Source organism: Oryx dammah, unplaced genomic scaffold (genome assembly GCF_014754425.2).
Source record: "Oryx dammah isolate SB20612 unplaced genomic scaffold, SCBI_Odam_1.1 HiC_scaffold_13, whole genome shotgun sequence".
In the NCBI taxonomy this organism is placed as follows: domain Eukaryota; kingdom Metazoa; phylum Chordata; class Mammalia; order Artiodactyla; family Bovidae; genus Oryx; species Oryx dammah.
The window spans coordinates 48,584,301-48,605,428 of NW_024070197.1; the positions used below are offsets into that span (position 1 = coordinate 48,584,301).

General features: G+C 37.9%; 1 protein-coding gene across 4 annotated transcripts in view; it reads right to left on the reverse strand.

The window, feature by feature from the left end:
- Window positions 1–21,128, reverse strand: part of PHKB (phosphorylase kinase regulatory subunit beta) — a 247,904-nt gene that overhangs the window by 44,249 nt on the left and 182,527 nt on the right. For all 4 annotated transcript variants that reach the window (XM_040253597.1, XM_040253598.1, XM_040253600.1 and 1 more), the window contains 4 exons: window positions 7,589–7,644; window positions 6,982–7,075; window positions 1,173–1,256; window positions 609–713 (listed from right to left, as the gene is read on the reverse strand). In XM_040253597.1, the coding sequence (XP_040109531.1) occupies window positions 609–713; window positions 1,173–1,256; window positions 6,982–7,075; window positions 7,589–7,644 (339 nt within the window). The remainder of the gene's footprint in view (window positions 1–608; window positions 714–1,172; window positions 1,257–6,981; window positions 7,076–7,588; window positions 7,645–21,128) is intronic.

The window sequence follows — 21,128 nt, forward strand, 5'->3', positions numbered from 1 at the left end:
TCCTATTCAGTTACACAGATGAGAAAACAGGAACACAGAGAAGTTAACTAATTTGCCCAAGATCACACAGCTGGTAAACAGTGGAGTCAAGATTTTAACAAGTAAATCTGGCTTCAGACTTCATGCTCCAGGCCACGACTCTAAGCTTCTCTACTCTGCAAATGGAAAAGGGAATGAAGGAGATTTTAACTGACTGGGTATTATGAGTTAGGGGAGGTTTTATCTGAAATTCTTCATAAATAAAATCATTTTGCTAACTCAACTTTGTTCAAAAAGAGATAAATTTACTGTTATATGAACCTGGTTTCCAAAAGAGTTCCCCCTCTGCTTTCACTATATATATATATATATATATATATATATATATATATATATATATCCTTTTATTCCATTTGTAGAAGGTAGAGCCAATAAAGTCATACAACTTTGTATAAAACAGAATACATCTATTATTCTAAGGCTGCAAGTAGTTTAGCTCCCCAAAACTATGCAGATGTTGTTTCATATTTGATACTGTATTAATCCAGTAGCATAAGCCCAGGAGCACTTCATTTAACATATGATAGAATCAGTAGAAACAAAATCATCCCCTTCAATTAAAAGGCTACCTTTATGTCATCTATCAGCAGTAAAACATCTTGAGACATGTAGAAATCACTAAGGTCAAAGATGATAGGGTAACAAACCACAGTCTTTCCTAGAATGCGATAAATCTGTAAGTGATAGTAAAAAAAAGTCATATATCCATACATACATATATACGAAACAGACGAAAGGCAAAGGTACAATACTACAGTCTTAAAAATTAAAACTGATGTTTATTCTGAATAAGCAAATAATCTTATAAAATCTATATAATATCAAGAAATTTTAGTTTCTTAATTGAATCAGTATGATGATAAAGTAGTTCACCTCTATTGTAATGGAAAAAATCTGAGTAAACTACAATCATATATTTTACTATGCTTAGAAGTAACAGTGAGATGTGTATTTATTTTTAGAAGAGTTCACGATAGCATACAAAACTAATTATTTACTTGTAGAAAATAATAATTGAGATAACTAGCGCAAGTATGATGAAATGTGCAAATGGATGCACAACAGGTCAAACATCATTCTAGCCTGCGGTATTACAATCTGAAGACTGCTCTATAAGGAAACTTCATGAGCACCTTTGATGTACCAAGGCAGCCAATAGGTCTATCTGGCCTTCCGCAGAGTCCTAATTTTTCATTGATACCCAGATGGAAATAAGCCTGTAAGACACAAATATGTAAATCAGAGCCAGACAAAAATTTATGCTTTTCGTTTTTTTGCCCTACCTCGACTACTGCCCTGCTAATTTCTAATTTTTCCAGAGGCCAGGGAAACTTTATTCAACGGACTTGCAGGAAAACAAGACAGCCAATGGCATCAACTTAGATTCTGGGGCACTGGGAGATTTGAGAGTGAAACTTTTGAGATCCATTTAGCAATATTCTAAAATTCAGCACTGATCTTATATTATCATGTTATAAATTTATAACTTGCCTGGCTCTACCTGATTCACACAAGAACACAGAGAGACAAATGCTTCCTATGTGATAAAACTTTTCCCTATTTAAAGTTGAAAAAATCCAGGCCACATAACTTCTACCAGATTTTTATCTTCAATTATTTCCTACCAACAAGAAAATATCTTTATTGCTCTTTCTAATTATATGAATTTTATGAAAAATTTAATCCATATCCTACAAGGGAATGGTCCTATTACTCTCACAATCCCTTAGGCAACAACTCGTTCACTCTGGTATGTGTTAAAAGGAGTGTAATTTATTGTTTGATCCCTAAGAAACACTGGAAGTATAAAATATGGTTACAAATTTTTAACGGTACATAGATAAATATATACCCATATCGTACACACACACACACGTGCATATATTTACATAAATGGGTTCATATAGTATATAATCTGGTATTCCAGTTTTTTAAAATTAGTATTGTTCTTTTCTACAAAGGAAAAACAGACCTGGAATGAACTAGATGTTAATCAGTGCCAGAGGATGAGCACTTATCCAATTAAGATGTCTCCTTACAGTATTTAAAATTAACATGGATTCACCTGATGAAGGTAGCTCCCAATTTTTTGTTATTTCAAAACCAATTCAGTAACCACCTTTTGTCAGTGTAGTATTACTTCTGCAGGATAATTTCCCAGACTTGATAGAGTCAAAGAGAATATATATTCTCTTTCAAACATAATGGCAGGTTGGTCACCCTCCAGAAATAATGGACCAATTACATCTACATTAACAGTGCACAGGCCATTTTTGTCACTCTCTTGGGTCACAATGATATTTCATTTTAGTTTTAAACAACTGTATTCAAGTATTTTGTGGTTGACCATTTTCCTATATATTTAATAGCTATTTGTATGTTCTATACATCTTTTCCTTTTATCAAATATTTTACTCAATCTTTTCATCTTCAATGTTGTTATGAAATGTGAGAACAACAGCATATTAATTCAAACATCATTTCAGCATGTGGTATTTCAATCTAAACAATTTTCTGCTAGGAAATTTCACAAGCACCTTTGATGTGCTGGTTGTTTATGCCACCTACAACTAAATTTATTTAAATGTGTCAATCACTTCCTTAATGGCTTTTTGGCACTGGTGTTACTCTAAGATTGGACTTTTCCTTCCAACAGTTGTAAAATGTTCTAATTTTTCTTTTAGTAATTTTATATTTAATCATTAAAAATATTTAAATCTTTAATCTGTCTGGAATTTATTTTTGTACCTGAAGAGAGGCAGAAATCTAACCTAAATTTTCTTAAATGTAAAATAAAACCAACTGTCTTTACACAATCTACTGACTATGATTTGAACTGATTTCAAGTATCAGTCTCAACATATACAAAATTAACGCCATCACCAGAGCTCTCTGTTCATTTTGTCATGATGCACACATGTATGTCAGAATTAGGTCTGTCTCTCTCCTTCTGCACTGACTATTCCTAGAGAATAGCACCCCCTGAGTTGGCACTGTGCCTAGCATACAACTGGTGCTCAGGAAATACTTGGTGGATGAATGAGAAAGCAAGTGAATGTCCTCTGGAGCCACATGTACTGTGCATATTAATTCTGGAATAGCAGTGGTTTTAGACAAAGCCAACTAGACAGAAAAAGTTCCCTATAAAGCATTTTATTGTATAGGCTGCACTGAAACTGCAATGCACAGCACTAGATGGAGATACCCTTCCTTTGTATTTACCTAGGCAGAAAGGAAATCTTTAAATACTACTCAATTACATTAAAAGCCATTTCCTTAACTTCCTGAGCCACAGTAGGTCTATGACAATTAGGTAATCAGATGCAGAATGCTCTCTGTATTACAGGATGCAGATAATACTGTTCCTATGTTATATACATTCACACCATTTAATGCGCTGAAACATACAATAGGGACAAAATCACCCAGAAACCCAGAAATACTTCATTCTCTTGGGTTGGCCAAAACTTTTGTTCGATTTTTCTGTAAGATGACTCTAGAAGCACTTAGTTGTCTAACTTCATTCAAAACAATTGTTGGATTGGATTGTGACAGCTGTCATATCAGTGTGCATAAAAAAAAACAAAACTTAGCAAACTGGTCAATTTTTGTGTAGCCATTTTAATACTGAGGACAGAAGAAAAAAATGCAACATTTTCAGCCATTATGCTTTATTATTGCAAGAAAAGTAAAAACACAACCGAAATGCAAGAAAATGTGCGATGTATAGAGAAGGTGCTGTGATTGATTAACGTGTCAAAAGTGGTTTGTGAAGTTTCATAGTAGAGATTTTCACTGGATGACACTCCACGGTTGGGTAGACCAGTTGAAGTTGATAGCAATCAAACTGAGACACCAACTGAAAACAGTGTTATACCACACAAGAGAGAGCCAACATACTCAAAATATCTAAATCAAACACTGAAAATCATTTGCATGAGCTTGATTATGTTAATCATTTTGATGTTTGGGTTCCATGTAAGTTGCTGCTGCTGCTGCTGCTGCTGCTAAGTCGCTTCAGTCGTGTCCGACTCTGCGCAACCCCATAGGCGGCAGCACACCAGGCTCTCCCATCCCTGGGATTCTCCAGGCAAGAACACTGGAGTGGGTTGCCATTTCCTTCTCCAATGCATGAAAGTGAAAAGTGAAAGTGAAGTCTCTCAGTAGTGTCCAAATCAGCGACCCCATGGACTGCAGCCTACCAGGCTCCTCCGTCCATGGGATTTTCCAGGCCAGAGTACTGGAGTGGGGTGCCATTGCCTTCTCCGTCCGTGTAAGTTAAGCAAAAGAAAAGTCTTCTTGATCGTATTTCCATATGTGATTCTCTACTTAACTGTAACAAAAATGTTCTGTTTTTAAAACAAATTGTAACAGGCAATGAAAAGTGGATATAACTGTACAATAGTGTGGAAGGAAAAGACTGTGGGGCAAGCAAAATAAAACCAACAACCACACCAAAGGCCAGTCTTCATCCAAAGAAGGTTATGCTGTGTATGTGGTGGGACTGGAAGGGAGTCCTCTATATATATGAGCTCCTTCAGGAAAATAAAATGATTAATTTCAACAAATACTGATCCCAGTAAGACAAACTGAAAGCAGCACTTGACAAAAAGCGTCCAGAATTAGTCAACAGAAAATGCATAATCTTTCATAGGATAATGGAAGACTGCATGTTTTTTTGATGACCAGGTAAAAATTGCTACAACTTGGCTGCAAAGTTATGATTTGCTGTATCTGTGACATTGCACCTTCAGATTTCCATTTATTTTTGTCTTTAAAAATTCTGTTAGTGGAAATAATTCCAATTCCCTGGAAGACTGTAAAAGGTACCTGGAAAAGTTCATTGCTCAAAAAGATAAAAAGTTTTGGGAAGACAGAATTATGAGGTTGCCTGAAAAATGGCAGAGGGTAGTAGAACAAAATGGTGACTATGTTGTTCAATCAAGTTCTTGGTGAAAATGAAAAAATGTGTCTTCTATTTTTACTTAAAATTTCAAAGGAACTTTTTGGCCAACCCAATAAATCTTCACTTTGTAACAGAATGCTTGCTACCACATCTGTGATTCCTCAGCACCTTGTACTAACATTTATCATAATACAATCAAAGTGGATTGTCATTAACAATTTTTTTTCTGTCATCTCACGAGATTCAGAGGTCACTGACTGAGAACACGGGCAGGGTCATTTTGTCTACGTGCCCCATATAGTGCTCTGCACAGAGCAGGTGTTGCTGATGAAGGAATAAAATGCCACTATCACGTCGTCTAAAGGAGATCAGTCCTGGCTGTTCTTTGGAAGGACTGATGCTAAAGCTGAAACTCCAATACTTTGTCCACCTCATGCGAAGAGTTGACTCATTGGAAAAGACTGATGCTGGGAGGGATTGGAGGCAGGAGGAGAAGGGGACGACAGAGGATGAGATGGCTGGATGGCATCACCAACTCGATGGACATGAGTTTGGGTGAACTCCAGGAGTTGTTGATGGACAGGAAGGCCTCGCGTGCTGCAATTCATGGGGTCGCAAAGAGTCGGACACGACTGAGCGACTGAACTGTACTGAACTGAACTGAGAGCCATGTTGGTCTTTTAAATCTTGCCTGCATGTTGTCTGGTAGAGTACAGATTCTAACGGAAAGAGTTGTTGATATAAATTAGGCCTGAAAAAACAGATTCAGGTTAATTTGCTTTGAAAGCATGTTTATCAAAGAATAATAACCTTTGTTATCATTCTCTGGAGCTTTCAGTGAGAGACCTTAAAAGTGTTATCAGCAAATACAGCCTGTACCTGAATGGTAAGTGCACAGTGTTACAGCCTTGGATTTTCAAACCTTCCATGCTGCCTCCTCTCCTTACCTAGGGGATCCTTACTTTCCTCTTGGACTCATTTAGCCTCTTCCACGAAACCCAGCTTTCCACCATTTACTTCTTAGTGTGATTTTAAAGTGTTACTTCCTTAAGGTTCCTTGCATTTTCAGCCATATCTCTTTAATTAGGGCAGAAAAATTCTAAATTTGTTAAGGACTTTTGAAGAGCTGGTGCTCTGGGTTACCTCTGGTTTTGTGGCTAATAGGTAAGGTCCAGTCTGATTAGCAACAACACTGGGGCCTTGCATTTTCCCTGCAATGTGCACCTCACTTCTCTAAGCTTTTATTCTTTTTGTAAAGTCAAGGCTTTAATCAAAAACATTTACATCAACTTTACTGACTTCACCTTGATTACTTGAAAGAAACCAAACACTTCTACCAAACACTGTGGAAATTTTCCTGTATTGCTTTTAACAATTACCAAATAAAAACAGGTTTATTAAATAATTAGTGGAGATCAACAATTTCCTGTCCCTAATGAGCCGGAATATTTCTAAACTCAGGCACTCCTGGATACATCTGTAGAGCAGTGCATGCAAAAGGCCTCAAAAGTCACCACTTTTAATTCAATCCAATCGGTATGTAACTGTATCAAAGATAAATTCAGTTGTCACTTTACAATTATATTGAGAACCAGCAAACCAAAGAAGATAAGAATCACTTCAGACTTCAAAGAGTAAGGCAAGAGAAAAAGGGCAGTAGTTATTACCAACAATATTTAGGTGAGAACATTTCTTTAATAGTTAAAAGGGAAATCAATCAAATGTAAAGGTTAATTTGACACACCATTACTAATATTAAGGCTAATTTGTTATTTAATTGGTCAGTCCAGGTTAGTAACAACACTTTAGCAAGGAGCGGAAGCTAACAAGACCTATGAATATAATGCACACACACAATGCAGTTGATTTTTAGTAACAATGTTTGATAAAGTGGGTCTCTCCACTTAATCAAAGACTTATGGATCAATGACCTTATTTAGAATTGGATTTTAGCTATGCTTCTTAACTATAAACTAAGGAATCATCATCCTCTAGTACCTCCACAAAGGAGACAGTAAGGAAACAGCATCACTTACTTTCACCAGCTCCTGCTGGGCCCAGATCTGAATGGGTTCCACCTGTTGAGGAGTTTGAGTCTGAATACCATATGTGTTGAGGAAAACTTGAAGGCTAGAAAACAAAAGGGAGAAAAGATATTGCGTTTATTAAAAACAATGATGAAGGGGGAGGAGAAAAGGTGAGAGACTGTGCTAGCTGGGAATGTATTATCATTTGTTAAATATCAGCAATATGTCATCTGCACTGAAATCCACAGGCCCTCTTTTGGAGGGGGTGGTTTCTTCACAGAGCATCAGATGTGAGCTCTGGTGGCGGCAGTAAGGTAAGTACTAACTTACGGGATGATCCCCATAATCTGTTTGCATTAATTTCTCAAAACTACATGTTGGGCAACACTGGTACAGGTCACAGACTTTAATATTTGCACCAATTAAAACAAAATTGTTTTTAAACATGAAAATAATGTTGTTCTGACACTTAAAGTGACATTAGTGACATCCTGGAAACCCTGTCAAGGGGTCTATGAAACTAATTTCTACCACCATACACAATATTATAAGCCTAAAGCAATCAACCTCCTTCCCTCTCTGTCAAAAGAACATACCACCCATCTGGATTTCATACCGTTGGCTTTCTGCTATGAGTGCTACATAAACAACCAAATCATTTTCCAGTGGACCCTGTAATACAGAATAAGAGGGGGGAACATGTTAAAAGATCTGATCATCACTGACAATAAGGAGAACCAAGAATAACATTAACCATCTCTAAGCAGTTCATTAAAATGATGGACACCAGCTGGCTCTAAGCAGTCGCCTCTCCTTCCTTTCTCTCCATTTGCCTACTAATCAGTTTGATGGTGTAGACAGAGTAATGGAATACCAAGGAATGGAAAGCCATAAATCTCACCACTGCCAGAGGGCCAGAGGGGCTAGACTTTCAGGGCTATTTTGAATGATGCATAAGAGTAGTTTAGGAACTGAGAGTCATTTTCCATCATTTAACTATGAAAGGGAGAGTAGGAACTAAAAATAAAAACCCAACTTACACATTCTCTAAAAAGTGACTGTGAGTTGAAATAGTTCATTCCACATCTTCACTGCAAAAAGCTTCCCCCTTTTTTGTTAGCCAGTTTTACTTGGGCACCTTATACATCAAAATAGCTTTATTCTAACATACAGCTTCTACAGTAGAGAATGAACTACCCAGTTGACTATATAATTAACACTGTGTTTGTTAAATACAAGCCGTTGGGCTTAATAGTTCTAATCAAACATAGTGTTGGACATTTACTATTCTTTTCTGTGTGGAAAAGATTCACTGTAGCATATATTATGCATTGTTAAAATGAACCCAATTTTAAACTTGTATATAATTAACATAAAGAAGCACCAACAAACTACAGTATTAGGAGGCTCCGAAAATACCGATCAAACATAATTTCTTTATAGTAATGAATCCAACATTCCCAATAGTATGCTGTAAAATGTTTGATTTACCATCAGTCAGCTCCTCTCTATGGTATTCAATATGCCACTAGAATTTATGTATGATAGAATGCAAGAAACACCAGCATACATATATCAGCAGTAAATAACATACAGTAGAAGGATGGTTCTCAGAATCATCATGAAAATGCTATTTCAGGAAGTCCTCAATGTGATTTAAAAGAACAGATGAGAGAAAATATGATGGAACAATCACACAAAAATAAATACACATTAAAAATGCTATAAATTCTATTTTTATTTGATAAAAACTTAAAAAGTTGATGTTACTTAAAAAGATGAGAAAAAGTAATTATTCATAGTCTCAGGATTTCTAACAAATGAAAACATTAAAATTTATTTTTCTTGGATGAAATTTATTCATCAAAAGGAGAAGTAACCTTATGGTGGGCCATTATCTTGAGGACAATTAGTTTTTAAATAAAAAGCAAGTGAATACATCTATTAGAATACAGACATTATTCCAATGTAAAAAAGGTAGCTTGTAGATCCTAATAATAGCGAATTGGTATATTCTTTTCAAATCACAGACCCGTTTAGGACAATGTTATTTCTATTTGCATGACAGAGCACTCAGATCTAAAATGCCTACTACAACATGTTGAATCAGAGTAAGTATCTGGTTAGGGGACTTTTTGATGATTGAAGAAGACTTCTATTGTGAAAACTGCATTTCAGAAACTTCCAGTTCACAAACCATCTACCATAATGAGCTCAGGTTTTTAACCCTAGCCCAAGTAGGACCCTTCACCCCATTTCTTTTCACAGAAAAAAATCTGCATGACCAGTCCCACCACACCAATTCTCTTCCTTTCAGTGACAAAGTTGGAACTACTTTTCTCTGTATTTTCGTAATTTTCTTCAAATCACCAAAATTGTTGTCTAAACCAATGAAGTCTCTCTGAAAACTTCCTAATAGTAATTAACACATTCTATTTCTGAATGGTATTATTCTTCATAATATTATAATACTTTCTGCTTTTAGGTTCACAAAGTATGTAAGAATACGTGCGTGCGCACACATACACACACACACACACACACACACACACACACGTAACATATCTGAAGGGCTCCAAGGTGGCACAGAGGTAAAGAATCTATCTGCCACAGAGTAGGAAATAGCAACCCATTCCAGTATTCCTACCTGGACAATTCTATGCACTGGAGAACCTGGCGGGCTACAGTCCACGGTGTCGCAAAGAGTCGCACACGACTGTGCAACCCAGCATCCACACATACATACTCAGTGACTCCTCTCACATAGAATATACAATGTCCTAAAGTGATGGTTACTGTTGCCATTGTTACTTTTCAATCCTGAATGTTGCTATAGAAATGAAGAGAGATGGGACTACTTCCTAGTGGTCCAGGGGTTGAGAATCTGCCTTCTAATGCAGGAGATGTGGGTTTGATCCCTGGTTAGGATCTATTAATAAGCTCCTACATGGTACAGAGCAACTAAGCCCAAGCAAGCCACAGTTAGTGAGCCTGAGCAACTAAGACCTGATGCAGCTATTATTTAAAAATGAAAAGAGAATATTAAGGTATTTTATCAATTACTTTATCAATTAAGGTATTTTATAAGGGAAGGGTTACAGGATTTTGGTGACAAAATTGGTGCAAATTAGACGATCTCACCCTCTTCAACCACCATCCTCCACATGCATACACACAGACACCCTGTTTAAAACTCTCCACTGAATTCCCATTGTTCACAGAATAAGAACCAAGCTGCTTACAACAGCCTACAAGTCCTTACATAATCTAGCTCCAGCCTACTATCTTCTCATTCTCTTCTCTTCACCACATTTTGGCCACACTGGGGTCTCTCTGTCCCTTGAACATGCCAACTATGTTCCTATCACAGGGCCTCTGCTCTTGTTGCACTCTTGCTTGGAATGTTTTTCCTTTAGATTGTTGCATGAGGTCCTCTTGTTATGCAGGTCTCAAGCATCATCCCTTCCTTAGAAAGGCCTTCATGTTCTACCATGGCAGCCCTCCTCTATTACTTTATTTGTCTGCTTTACAGTACTTGTCATTTCTAAAAATTACTTGATTTTATTTACTTATATACTCACTGTTATTCATCCCTACCAGAAAACAACTCCCTGACGACAGGCAACTTGATCTATCTTGTCTATCGCTATGACCCCAGTGCCAAGAAAAAATGCCTGCCACACAGTAGGTGCTTACTATCTGATGAATGACTGCCCAGGCAAGTTTCTCTATGTTCTTCTGTGTTTGTGTAAAATAAAAAATGAGAATAATGGTATGTAGGAGGCCTAACATAAAGGCAGAGGATCAAACAAAAGAGGGCCAATAGAAATATTTACAAACTTTGATCTGCTAAACAAATGATATTTATACTATTATTTGCTGTATGACTATATCAATTAACCTTGCTAAGCTTCAGTTTCCTCACTGGTAAATTGGGATAATAGAAGTATCTCCATGTACATCTGTCTAGATTCTAGTTTTCAAATTACCTAAATCAGGTCAAAGTAACAAGGCTAGATTTTCAGCTAGGAGTAATAAATAAAATAGTAAAATACAACTTTCAAAGGGTATATAGAGAAACTTAAATATGAATGTACCCTAATGGTTTTCCTTCCCCTCTTCTTTTTCAAATTTAATTTTAATAATTAATTAATATAATTCAATTATTTGGATCACAGAAAAAAGAGAATTCCAAAAAAACATCTACTTCTGCTTCACTGACTACACTAAAGCCTTTGACCATGTGGATCACAACAAACTGTGTAAATTCTTAAAGACATGGGAATATCAGACCACCTTACCTGTCTCCTGAGAAATCTGTATGCAGGTCAAGAAGCAACAGTTAGAACTGGACATGGAAAAATGACTGGTTCCAAACTGGGAAAGGAGTATGTCAAGGTTGTATATTGTCACTGGGTTATTTAACTTATATGCAGAGTAAAATCATGCGAGATGCTGGCCTGGATGAAGCACAAGCTGGAATCAAGACTGCCAGGAGAAATATCAACAACCTCAGATGTGCAGATGATACCACCCTTATGGCAGAAAGTGAAGAAGAACTAAAGAGCCTCTTGTGGAAAGTAAAAGAGGGGAGTGAAAAAGTTGGCTTAAAACTCAACATTCAAAATATGAAGATCCTTGCATTCAGTCCCATCAGTTCAGTTCAGTTCAGTCGTTCAGTCGAGTCCGACTCTTTGTGACCCCATGAACCGCAGCACGCCAGGCCTCCCTGTCCATCATCAACTCCCGGAGTCTACCCAAACTCACGTCCATTGAGTCGGTGATGCCATCCAACCATCTCATCCTCTGTCATCCCCTTCTCCTCCTGCCCTCAATCTTTCCCAGCATCAGGGTCTTTTCAAATGAGTCAGCTCTGCGCATCAGGTGGCCAAAGTATTGGAGTTTCAGCTTCAACATCAGTCCTTCCAATGAACACCCAGGACTGATCTCCTTTAGGATGGACTGGTTGGATCTCCTGGCAGTCCGAGGGACTCTCAAGTCTTCTCCAACACCGCAGTTCAAAAGCATCAATTCTTCAGTGCTCAGCCTTCTTTATAGTCCAACTCTCACATCTATACATGACCACTGGAAAAACCAGTGGTTGGTCATAGCTTTTCTTCCAAGGAGTAAGCATCTTTTAATTTCATGGCTGCAGTCACCATCTGCAGTGACTTTGGAGCCCCCCAAAATAGTCAGCCAGTGTTTCCACTGTTTCCCCATCTATTTGCCATGAAGTGATGGGACTGGATGTCATGATCTTCGTTTTCTGAATGTTGAGCTTTAAGCCAGCTTTTTCACTCTCCTCTTCCACTTTCAAGAGGCTCTTTAGTTCTTCACTTTTTGCCATAAGGGTGGTGTTATCTGCATATCTGAGGTTATTGATATTTCTCCTGGAAAACTTGATTCCAGCTTGGGCTTCTTTCAGCCCAGAGTTTCTCATGATGTACTCTGCATATAAGTTAAATAAGCAGGGTGACAATATACAGCCTTGATGTATTCCTTTTCCTATTTGGAACCAGTCTGTTGTTCCATGTCCAGTTCTAACTGTTGCTTCCTGACCTGCATACAGGTTTCTCAAAGGTGGGTCAGGTGGTCTGGTATTCCCATCAGTTTCAGAATTTCCAACAGTTTATTGTGATCCACACAGTCAAAGGCTTTGGCATAGTCAATAAAGTAGAAATACATGTTTTTCTAGAACTCTCTTGCCGGTCACATCACTTCATGGCAAATAGATGGGGCAACAACGGAAAGAGTGACAGGCTTTATTTTCTTGGTCTACAAAATCATTGTGGACGGTGACTGCACCCATGAAATTAAAAGATGCTTGCTCCTTGGAAGAAAAGCTATGACCAACCTAGACAGCGTATTAAAAAGCAGAGACATTAATTTGTCAACAAAGATCCATCTAGTCAAAGCTATGTTTTTTTCCAGTAGTTATGCATGGATGTGAGAGCTGGACAATAAAGAAGGCTGAGTGCAAAGAACTGATGCTTTTGAACTGTGATGTTGGAGAAGACTCTTGTGGGTCCTTTGGACTGCAAGGAGATCAAACCAATCAATCCTAAAGGAAATCAGCCCTGAACATTCATTGGAAGGACGGATGCTAAAGCTGAAACTCCAGTACTTTGGCCACCTGATGCAAAGAGCTGACTCATTAGAAAAGACCCTAATGCTGAGAAAGACTAAAGGCCAGAGGAGAAGCACACGACACTGGACAAGGTGATTGGATGGCTTCATCGACTCAATGAACGTAAGTTTGAGTAAGCTCCGGAAGACGGGGAAGGACAGGGAAACCTAGTGTGCTGTAGTCCATGGGGTTGAGAAGAGTCGGATACAACTGAACCACCGAACAACAACAACAAGTGGTTCAAAATTTTAAACTTATGAACAAATTTTCAGTGAAATCTCTCTTCTGCCTGTGGCCCACACATCCATCCCACTATTCACCAACCAGGCAATTGCTAGCTTACTTAAGCCTCTTTTCAGAGTTTCCTTTTGCCTATAAAAGCAAACAATCTATAATCTTACTTTGTCACATTATGGACAGAAGGTAGAATACTATAAGCACTTTTTTCCACTTAATTACATATCATGGTATTCTTTTTATATATTAGTACACAGAATATGCCCTCATTTTTTTGCTGTAACTGCTTAGCATACCCTTATTTTGTATATGTACCATACTTATTAATGTTACTTTTTCATATCTTTTGTCATTTAAGGCTAGTCATCCTTTTGCACTGAAATCTCTGGACATGGTTATAGTTAAAGAGTGGACCATAAAAATCAGGTTTTACTTTTGCTTATAAAAGCAGAACAATGCAACCAAAGTCATTCAGAAGCTTTACTGCCACTGGATCAAGTGGGGCAAGAGAAGACTGTTAGCAAAGATCAGTAGGATTGGATTTTAGGAGCAGGCAGTGGGAAAAATGTGAGTCTTTTCTAGGATAATGGCACAGAAAGATGTACAGATTCTACTTACATCTTATTCACGGAAATAGCATGACAGCCTATTAACAAGAATTACATTATTTTGTTGATTACATTTGTTTTGTAGTCCAGTTTAGAAAGTCAAGGAATTATAACTCAAAGAGTCTGCTGTATGTACTGTCACAAAAACTTCAATTTTTAAAGATGAGGAAACTGAGGTGAAGAGAGGTGAAATATGTCAAAGGTCATACATCTAGTCAGGTAGAGCTTATACCTGACTGCAGATATGTCTAAATCTAAAGTCAGTGTGGTGCATGTCAGGTATGTATTTCATGAATTATGTGCTGCTTGCAGCTGTGGTTTGTATTAGTCAGGGTTTTCCAGGGAAACAGCCAACAGAGTGCATGCGTGTGTGTTTGTATGAATTGGCTCAGGCAATTGCAGAGTCTGGCAAGTCCAACGATCTGCCAGGTGAGTGGGCAAACTGGTGAAACCCATGAAAGTGATGGTGTAGTTCTAGTCCAAAGGCCAGGAGGCTTAAATACGCCGTTCTAATCTATAGGCAGGAAAAAAACCAGTATTTCAGTTTGAAGGCCATGAGACAGGGAGAATCCACTCATACTTGGGGAAAGGTAAGAGACATGGTTCTCCTCAGGCCTTCAGGGATGAGGCCCACCCACATTACGGACTGCAATCTGACCTGCTCACTCTACTGATCTAAATGTTAATCTCACCAAAAACATCTTAACTCTTATCCAGAATGTTTGACCAAATATGTGAGCACTTAATGTCTCAGCCAGGGCGACACATAAAATTATCCAACACATAGTTGTAGGAATGTCTTACAATCACGAGGAGCAAATGTTGTTTTTCAGTCACTCAGTTCTGTCTGATGCTTTGCGACCCTGTGGACTGCAGCATGCCAGGCTTCCCTGTCCTTCACCATCTCCTGGAGGTTGTTCAAAATCATGTCTGCTCATGTCGATCACTCATGTCCAGATGGTGATGCCATACAACCATCTCATCCAATGTCATCCCCTTCTCCTCCTCCTTCAATCTTCCTCAGCATCAGAGTCTTTTCCAATAAGTCAGCTTTTTGCATCAGGTGGCTAAAGGAGCTTCAGCATCGATCCTTTCAATGAATATTCAGGGCTGATTTCTTTCAGGATTGACTGGTTTGATCTCCTTGCAGTCCAAGGGACTCTCAAGAGTCTTTTCCAACACCACAGTTCAAAAGCATCGATTCTACAGCACTCAACTTTCTTTTATGGTCCAACTCTAACACCTATACATGACTATTGGCAAAATCATAGCTTTGACTCTATGGATCTCTGTGAGCAAAGTAAGACTGCTTTCTAATATACTGTCTAGGTTGGTCATAGCTTTTCTTTTAGGGAGCAAGTGTCTCTTAATTTCATGGCTGCAGTCACTGTCTGCAATGATTATGGAGCCCAAGAAGATAAAGCCTATCACTTTTTCCACTGTTTCCCCATCTATTTGCCATGAAGTGATGGGACCAGATGCCATGATCTTCGTTTTCTGAATGTTGAGTTTTAAGCCAGCTTTTTCACTCTCCTCTTTCATTTTCATCAAGAGGCTCTTTATTTCCTCTCTGCTTTCTGCTATAAGGGTGGTGCCATTTGCACATCTGAGGTTATTGATATTTCTCCTGGCAATCTTGTTCGCAGCTTGTGCTTCATCCAGCCCAGCATTTTGCATGATGTACTCTGCATATAAGTTGAATAAGCAGTGTGACAATATACAGCCTAGACTACTCCTTACCCAATCTGCAAACAGTCTGTTGTTCCATATCCAGTTCTAACTTGTATCTTGACCTGCATACAGGTTTCTCAGGAGGTAGGTATGGTGGTCTTGTATTCCCATGTCTTTTCGGAGAAGGCCATGACACTACACTCCAGCACTCTTGCCTGGAAAATCCCATGGATGGAAGAGCCTGGTAGGCTGTGGTCCATGCGGTCGCTAAGAGTTGGACACGACTAAGAGACTTAACTTTCACTTTTCACTTTCATGCCCTGGAGAAGGAAATGGCAACCCACTTCAGTGTTCTTTCCTGGAGAGCGCCTGGTGGGCTGCGTCTATGGGGTCACACAGAGTCAGACACGACTGAAATGACTTAGCACCAGTAGCAGCAAGGATATTCCAGTCTGTTGAGATCCACACAGTCAAAGGCTTTAGCATAGTCAATGAAACAGAAGTAGATGTGTTTTTGGAATTCCCTTTCTTTTCCTATGATCCAACGGATATTAGCAATTTGATCTCTTGTTCCTCTGCCTTTTCTAAATCCAACTGTACATCTGGAAGTTCTTAGTTCACATACTGTTGAAGACTAGCTTGGAGGACTTTGCTATCATGTGAAGTGAGGGCAATTGTGCTGTGGTTTGAACATTCTTTGCCCTTCTATGGGACTGGAATGAAAACTGACCTTTTCTAGTCCTGCAGCCATTGCTGAGTTTTCCAACTTTGCTGGCATACTGAGTGCAGCACTTTAAACAGCATCATCTTTTAGGATTTGAAATAGCTCTGCTGGAAGGGATTAGATCTGATAGACAGAGTGCCTGAAGAACTATGGATGGAGGTTTGTAACCTTGTACAGGAGGCAGTGATAAAAACCATCCCCAAGAAAAAGAAAAGCAATAAGACAAAATGGTTGTCTGAGGAGGCCTTACAAATGACTGAGAAAAGAAGAAAAGTGAAAGGCAAAGGAGAAAAGGAAAGATATACCTATCTGAATGCAGAGTTCCAAAGAATAACAAGGAGGGATAAGAAAGCCTTCCTAAGTGAACAATGCAAAGACATAAAGGAAAACAATAGAATGGAAAAGACTAGAGATCTCTTCAAGTAAATTAGAGATACCAAGGGGACATTTCATGCAAAGATGGGCACAATAAAACACAGAAATGGCATGGACCTAACAGAAGCAGAAGAGATTAAGAAGAGGTGGCAAGAATACACAAAAGAACTATACAAAAATTATCTTAATGATGTGGATAACTGTGATGTTGTGATCCCTCACTTAGAGCCAGACATCCTGGAATGTGAAGTCAAGTGGGCCTTAGGAAGCATTACTATGAACAGGCAGCAGAGGCGTGAGCAAAAGCTTTTGTGTTCTACCAACAGTCACTCTACATTCTCTTGAAATCAGGTTTGAAGAAAACTAAACTCCGAGTGATGTGTACAAAACACCTATTTTCTTATCTCCTTTTTGACAGAATTTATTTCTTAAATTCTTGGCTATTAAATAATGTATACAGCATGTAAAAAACATAATTCTTATTTTTGCAACATTGTATTAAGCCCTGGTCTAAGCAGATTTATTTTTAACATGCTCTATGCTGCATAAAACAATATACTGTGGCTGGCTTGAATGGATCTTTTACTGAAAGAAGAGCACAGGAGGAGGGAGAGAAGAAAAGAATAAAAGAAGCCAACAAATAAACAGGTCACACCCCACACAAGGTGGTCTTGCCTCAAGGGCAGTGCATTTGAAACATTCTCTGCCTCTGCTGCTGCTCACAGAAACTTATTTATGCTCATTAGCCTTCATCAGTAGGTCCTGCCAACATCCAGCATCGTTTCATTACACTCATTTTTCAGCAAAACCGCATTAGCTGAAGAAACCAGGCAGACGCTTTATATTAATACATCTCAATTTCAACTGGAGACACCATAGTCATAGTAGTTTTTCTACAAGAGCCAAGTAACAGGCTACAGCAGTTTGAACACAAGGCATATCCTGACTCCAACACCCTGGCATCTTGTTCTGACATTTTCAACCAAGCCAAAGTAGCTACATGGAGAAAATTAATAGGGAAGCAGAGGAAAGTCAAGTGGAAATACCTGACAAATAACAACAATAAGCACAGTTAAAAAGCTAAACCTGGCTTAAGAGTGAAGCTGGTCAGGGATAAAATGGCCCTTTAGGACCTCTGTATTTATTCATTGAATTAGTGATTATACTAGCTTTTAAGAGGAAAACACGTGACTATTAAAAAGTATTCCCAAACCTCAGACATAGTTTCAAATATCTGAACGAATAAATCAGGCAATGTTTTTGGAAAGCAGTCCTTTCAGGGACTGCAATTATCTTGGAAGAGAATACTAATCATCACTTTGTCACAACAAATTGATTTGTAAAACTGTTTTCACTCCTGTCTAAGCACATGCTGTAACTGGATTCTTCTGTATTTTTATCTTAAAGAAATGACCAGTCTAAAGGTCTTGTCTATTTTCTGGAAATAATGCTAAAATGACTACATGGACTACAGGTGGAGAAACTCTGACTTGTGGTGTTCACATACTAGAGAACTGCCAACGCACAGCTCCAAGTATGAGTGGAAATGAACAGACAGGCCACATGGACCTTCAGTACAACGTGAAAGCCACCTAAGAAAAGAGGCTTTGAAGGGTAAAAAGTATAAAACCTGTGCTACTTTCTCTTTCAGCACTAGATGCTCTTCCCAAAGACAAAAAGACTGGGCTAATTAAACAGAGAAAGGAGAACCTGTGATAAGTTTTATAGCTGCTGGGTTAGAGGTCAAACAGTTACACAGAGGAATCCAGCAAGCTCTAGAATCCCATGAGCTTTTAACTGCATTGAGCCATCTTCACCGGTTGAGGCCAGATTATTTCTAGAGTGGATTTTCACTGAGGACCTGACTGCCGAGGACACATGCTACCATTGCTCTCAGCAGATTAAACCTAAATGTCTTCCATATTGATGAGATCACAACTCAGCAAGTCTGTGTACTACAAAGTCTCCTGCCTTAGACGGTTTATTTACCTGCTCATTCATCCAGGTATCACGGTAGGCACCAGGGATGGCAGAAAGCCTGATGCAATGTTATTCTATTCTTTAGGAACTCACCATATAACAGAGAGGGCAAACATGGAGTTTAGCAGAATAGTAAATATAATGCTATTAACCAGTGCTTTGAAGGCAAGGGAGGGAGTAGTTAATTTAGTCTCGGAGAATGGAGGAGGACTTTATAGAAAAAGGTATCTAAGCTGTAAGAATAAAATGGATAGATGTAAAGGGTGATACAATATAGTAACTGGAGATAGGCCTACTTTAGATTGATGGTCAGAAAATAATTCTCCTGGAGGATGTCATTAAATCAGAGACTGGATTCAACAGCAAAAAGGAACAAGATCTAGTAACAAATACTCAGGCAGAATGAACAGCAAAGGCCCTGAGAAGAAAAGACTTGAAGTGTTTGAGGAACTAAGAGGAAACTAGTGTATGTGGAGCATAACAGGCAAGCAAAAGAAAAAGGAATGAGGGTGGAGTTAAGGCCCAAAAGGGACTTCTAAGTGGAATGAAAAGCCACTAAAAGAGTTTCAAACTACAAAAAGACTCAATGTAATTTACATTTTTAGAACAACAGTAATACATACATATATAGTGCCTACTGTAAGCCTTTTATCTATATTAATGTACATTATAATGGCTACTATATAGACATGGTTTGCAGAAGGGAGAGTGGGCACAAGGAGATTCATAGAGGGCTGCAGCTGAAAGATCAGAGTGGCTGGAAAACAAGTGAAAAGATTTCAGAAATATTCAGGACATAGAACTGCCAGGACGGGACTGGGAGGGGGAGAAGCAGTGACATAGATAGGTACAGAGCAATGAAAAATTACTTCTAAGCTTTTACAAAGTTCAAAGAAGAGAGTGTTCAATGGTGTTGAATGTCTGAGGACAATGATACTAAAATCTGAAAAGAGATCAATGGATTTTTCAGTTAGGAGGTTATGAGTAACCTTCTGCGTGTGATTTTAGTAGATCAGTGGTATAAGCAGTCAGACTGCATATAGGTAGTGATTGGAAGCTGAAGAAATGGAGATCATATAAATATTTTTCTAAGATGTTTGAAAGAAAGGAAGAAGAGAACATGACAGAGGGGCACAATTGAGGATTTTTTTTTTTTAAGATCAGAGATAATTAAACATCTCTATAGTTGGGTGAGTTATTGCCTGCAATACAAAAGAAAAGATCTATTCATTACTAGACGCAGCTCAACATTACTAGAATACATCAATCTAGTTTTTTCTTATTGAAGTATAGCTGAATTACAATATTATATTAGTTTCAAGTTTACAACACAGTGATTCAAAATTTTTATAGATTACACTGCATTTAAAGTTATAAGATATTGGCTATATTCCCTGTGAAGTACAATATATCCTTATAGTTATTTGTTTTATACATAGTAGTTTGTATCTCTTAACGCCCTATCTCTGTTAGCCTAGTTTTAATCTTTATTATCACAGACGCTCCTGAGAATTTAAAAGTCTATCTCCTACTTTTAACAATTTTTATGCAGTTGCAAGGAAGGGCTCATGGTTGGCTACAAATAATTATTTCTTCACTGCCACCTTTAACTCATATATTTAGGCTAACTTTATTAGTTTCTTCAGTTTCTGATTAACGATAGAGGAGTCATAATCAGCGTTCAGTTGTCTGGCCTTGCCACAGTGTTCCTTTTGCTCTCCAAATCACAGGCTCCCACGATGAAAGATGCTTTAAATAAGACTGAGGAAATAATAAAATGCTCACAAAAAGAATTAAGAACAAAATCTGAAGGTTTTTTCATGAAAATTCATAAAATTCATCAAATTATATGAAACTTATATGCTTTATATGAATATTGCCTTCTTGTAAGCCAATGAAAGTGACTTTCAAAAGAGATATTTCCTAGGCATTATATTCTGACATCTCTAATTTAATAGTCTTAAGAAGTATAGGATGCAACAGGATAATGTAATCTGAGAAAATGCAACAGGCACTTAAGTTTTATCTATGCCAAATCAAAACCATCAATACAGGGCTAATTTTTAAAGTGGAGCTATCTTACATATTTTTAAAAAAGCACTCGTCCAAATTAAAACACTGACTTGCATGTGTTTAGGGACAAACTTAATCAAAAATACAAAGAGATAAAAGGAATTTAACAGGTCAAATACTCAAAATTTAATTTTTTAAAAATTGAATATAATCTAAAACATATATTCAAATGGCTCACTTAATGAAGCTAATCCTTTCTTTACATTCTTTCCAACTCTTCACAAATTCAAATCTTAACTTCTGCAAAACAGCCCAACAATAATGTTCATATAAGAACAGACTTTTGGACTCTGTGGAAGAGGGAGAGGGTGGGATGATTTGGGAGAATGGCATCGAAACGTGTGTACTATCATGTAAGAAA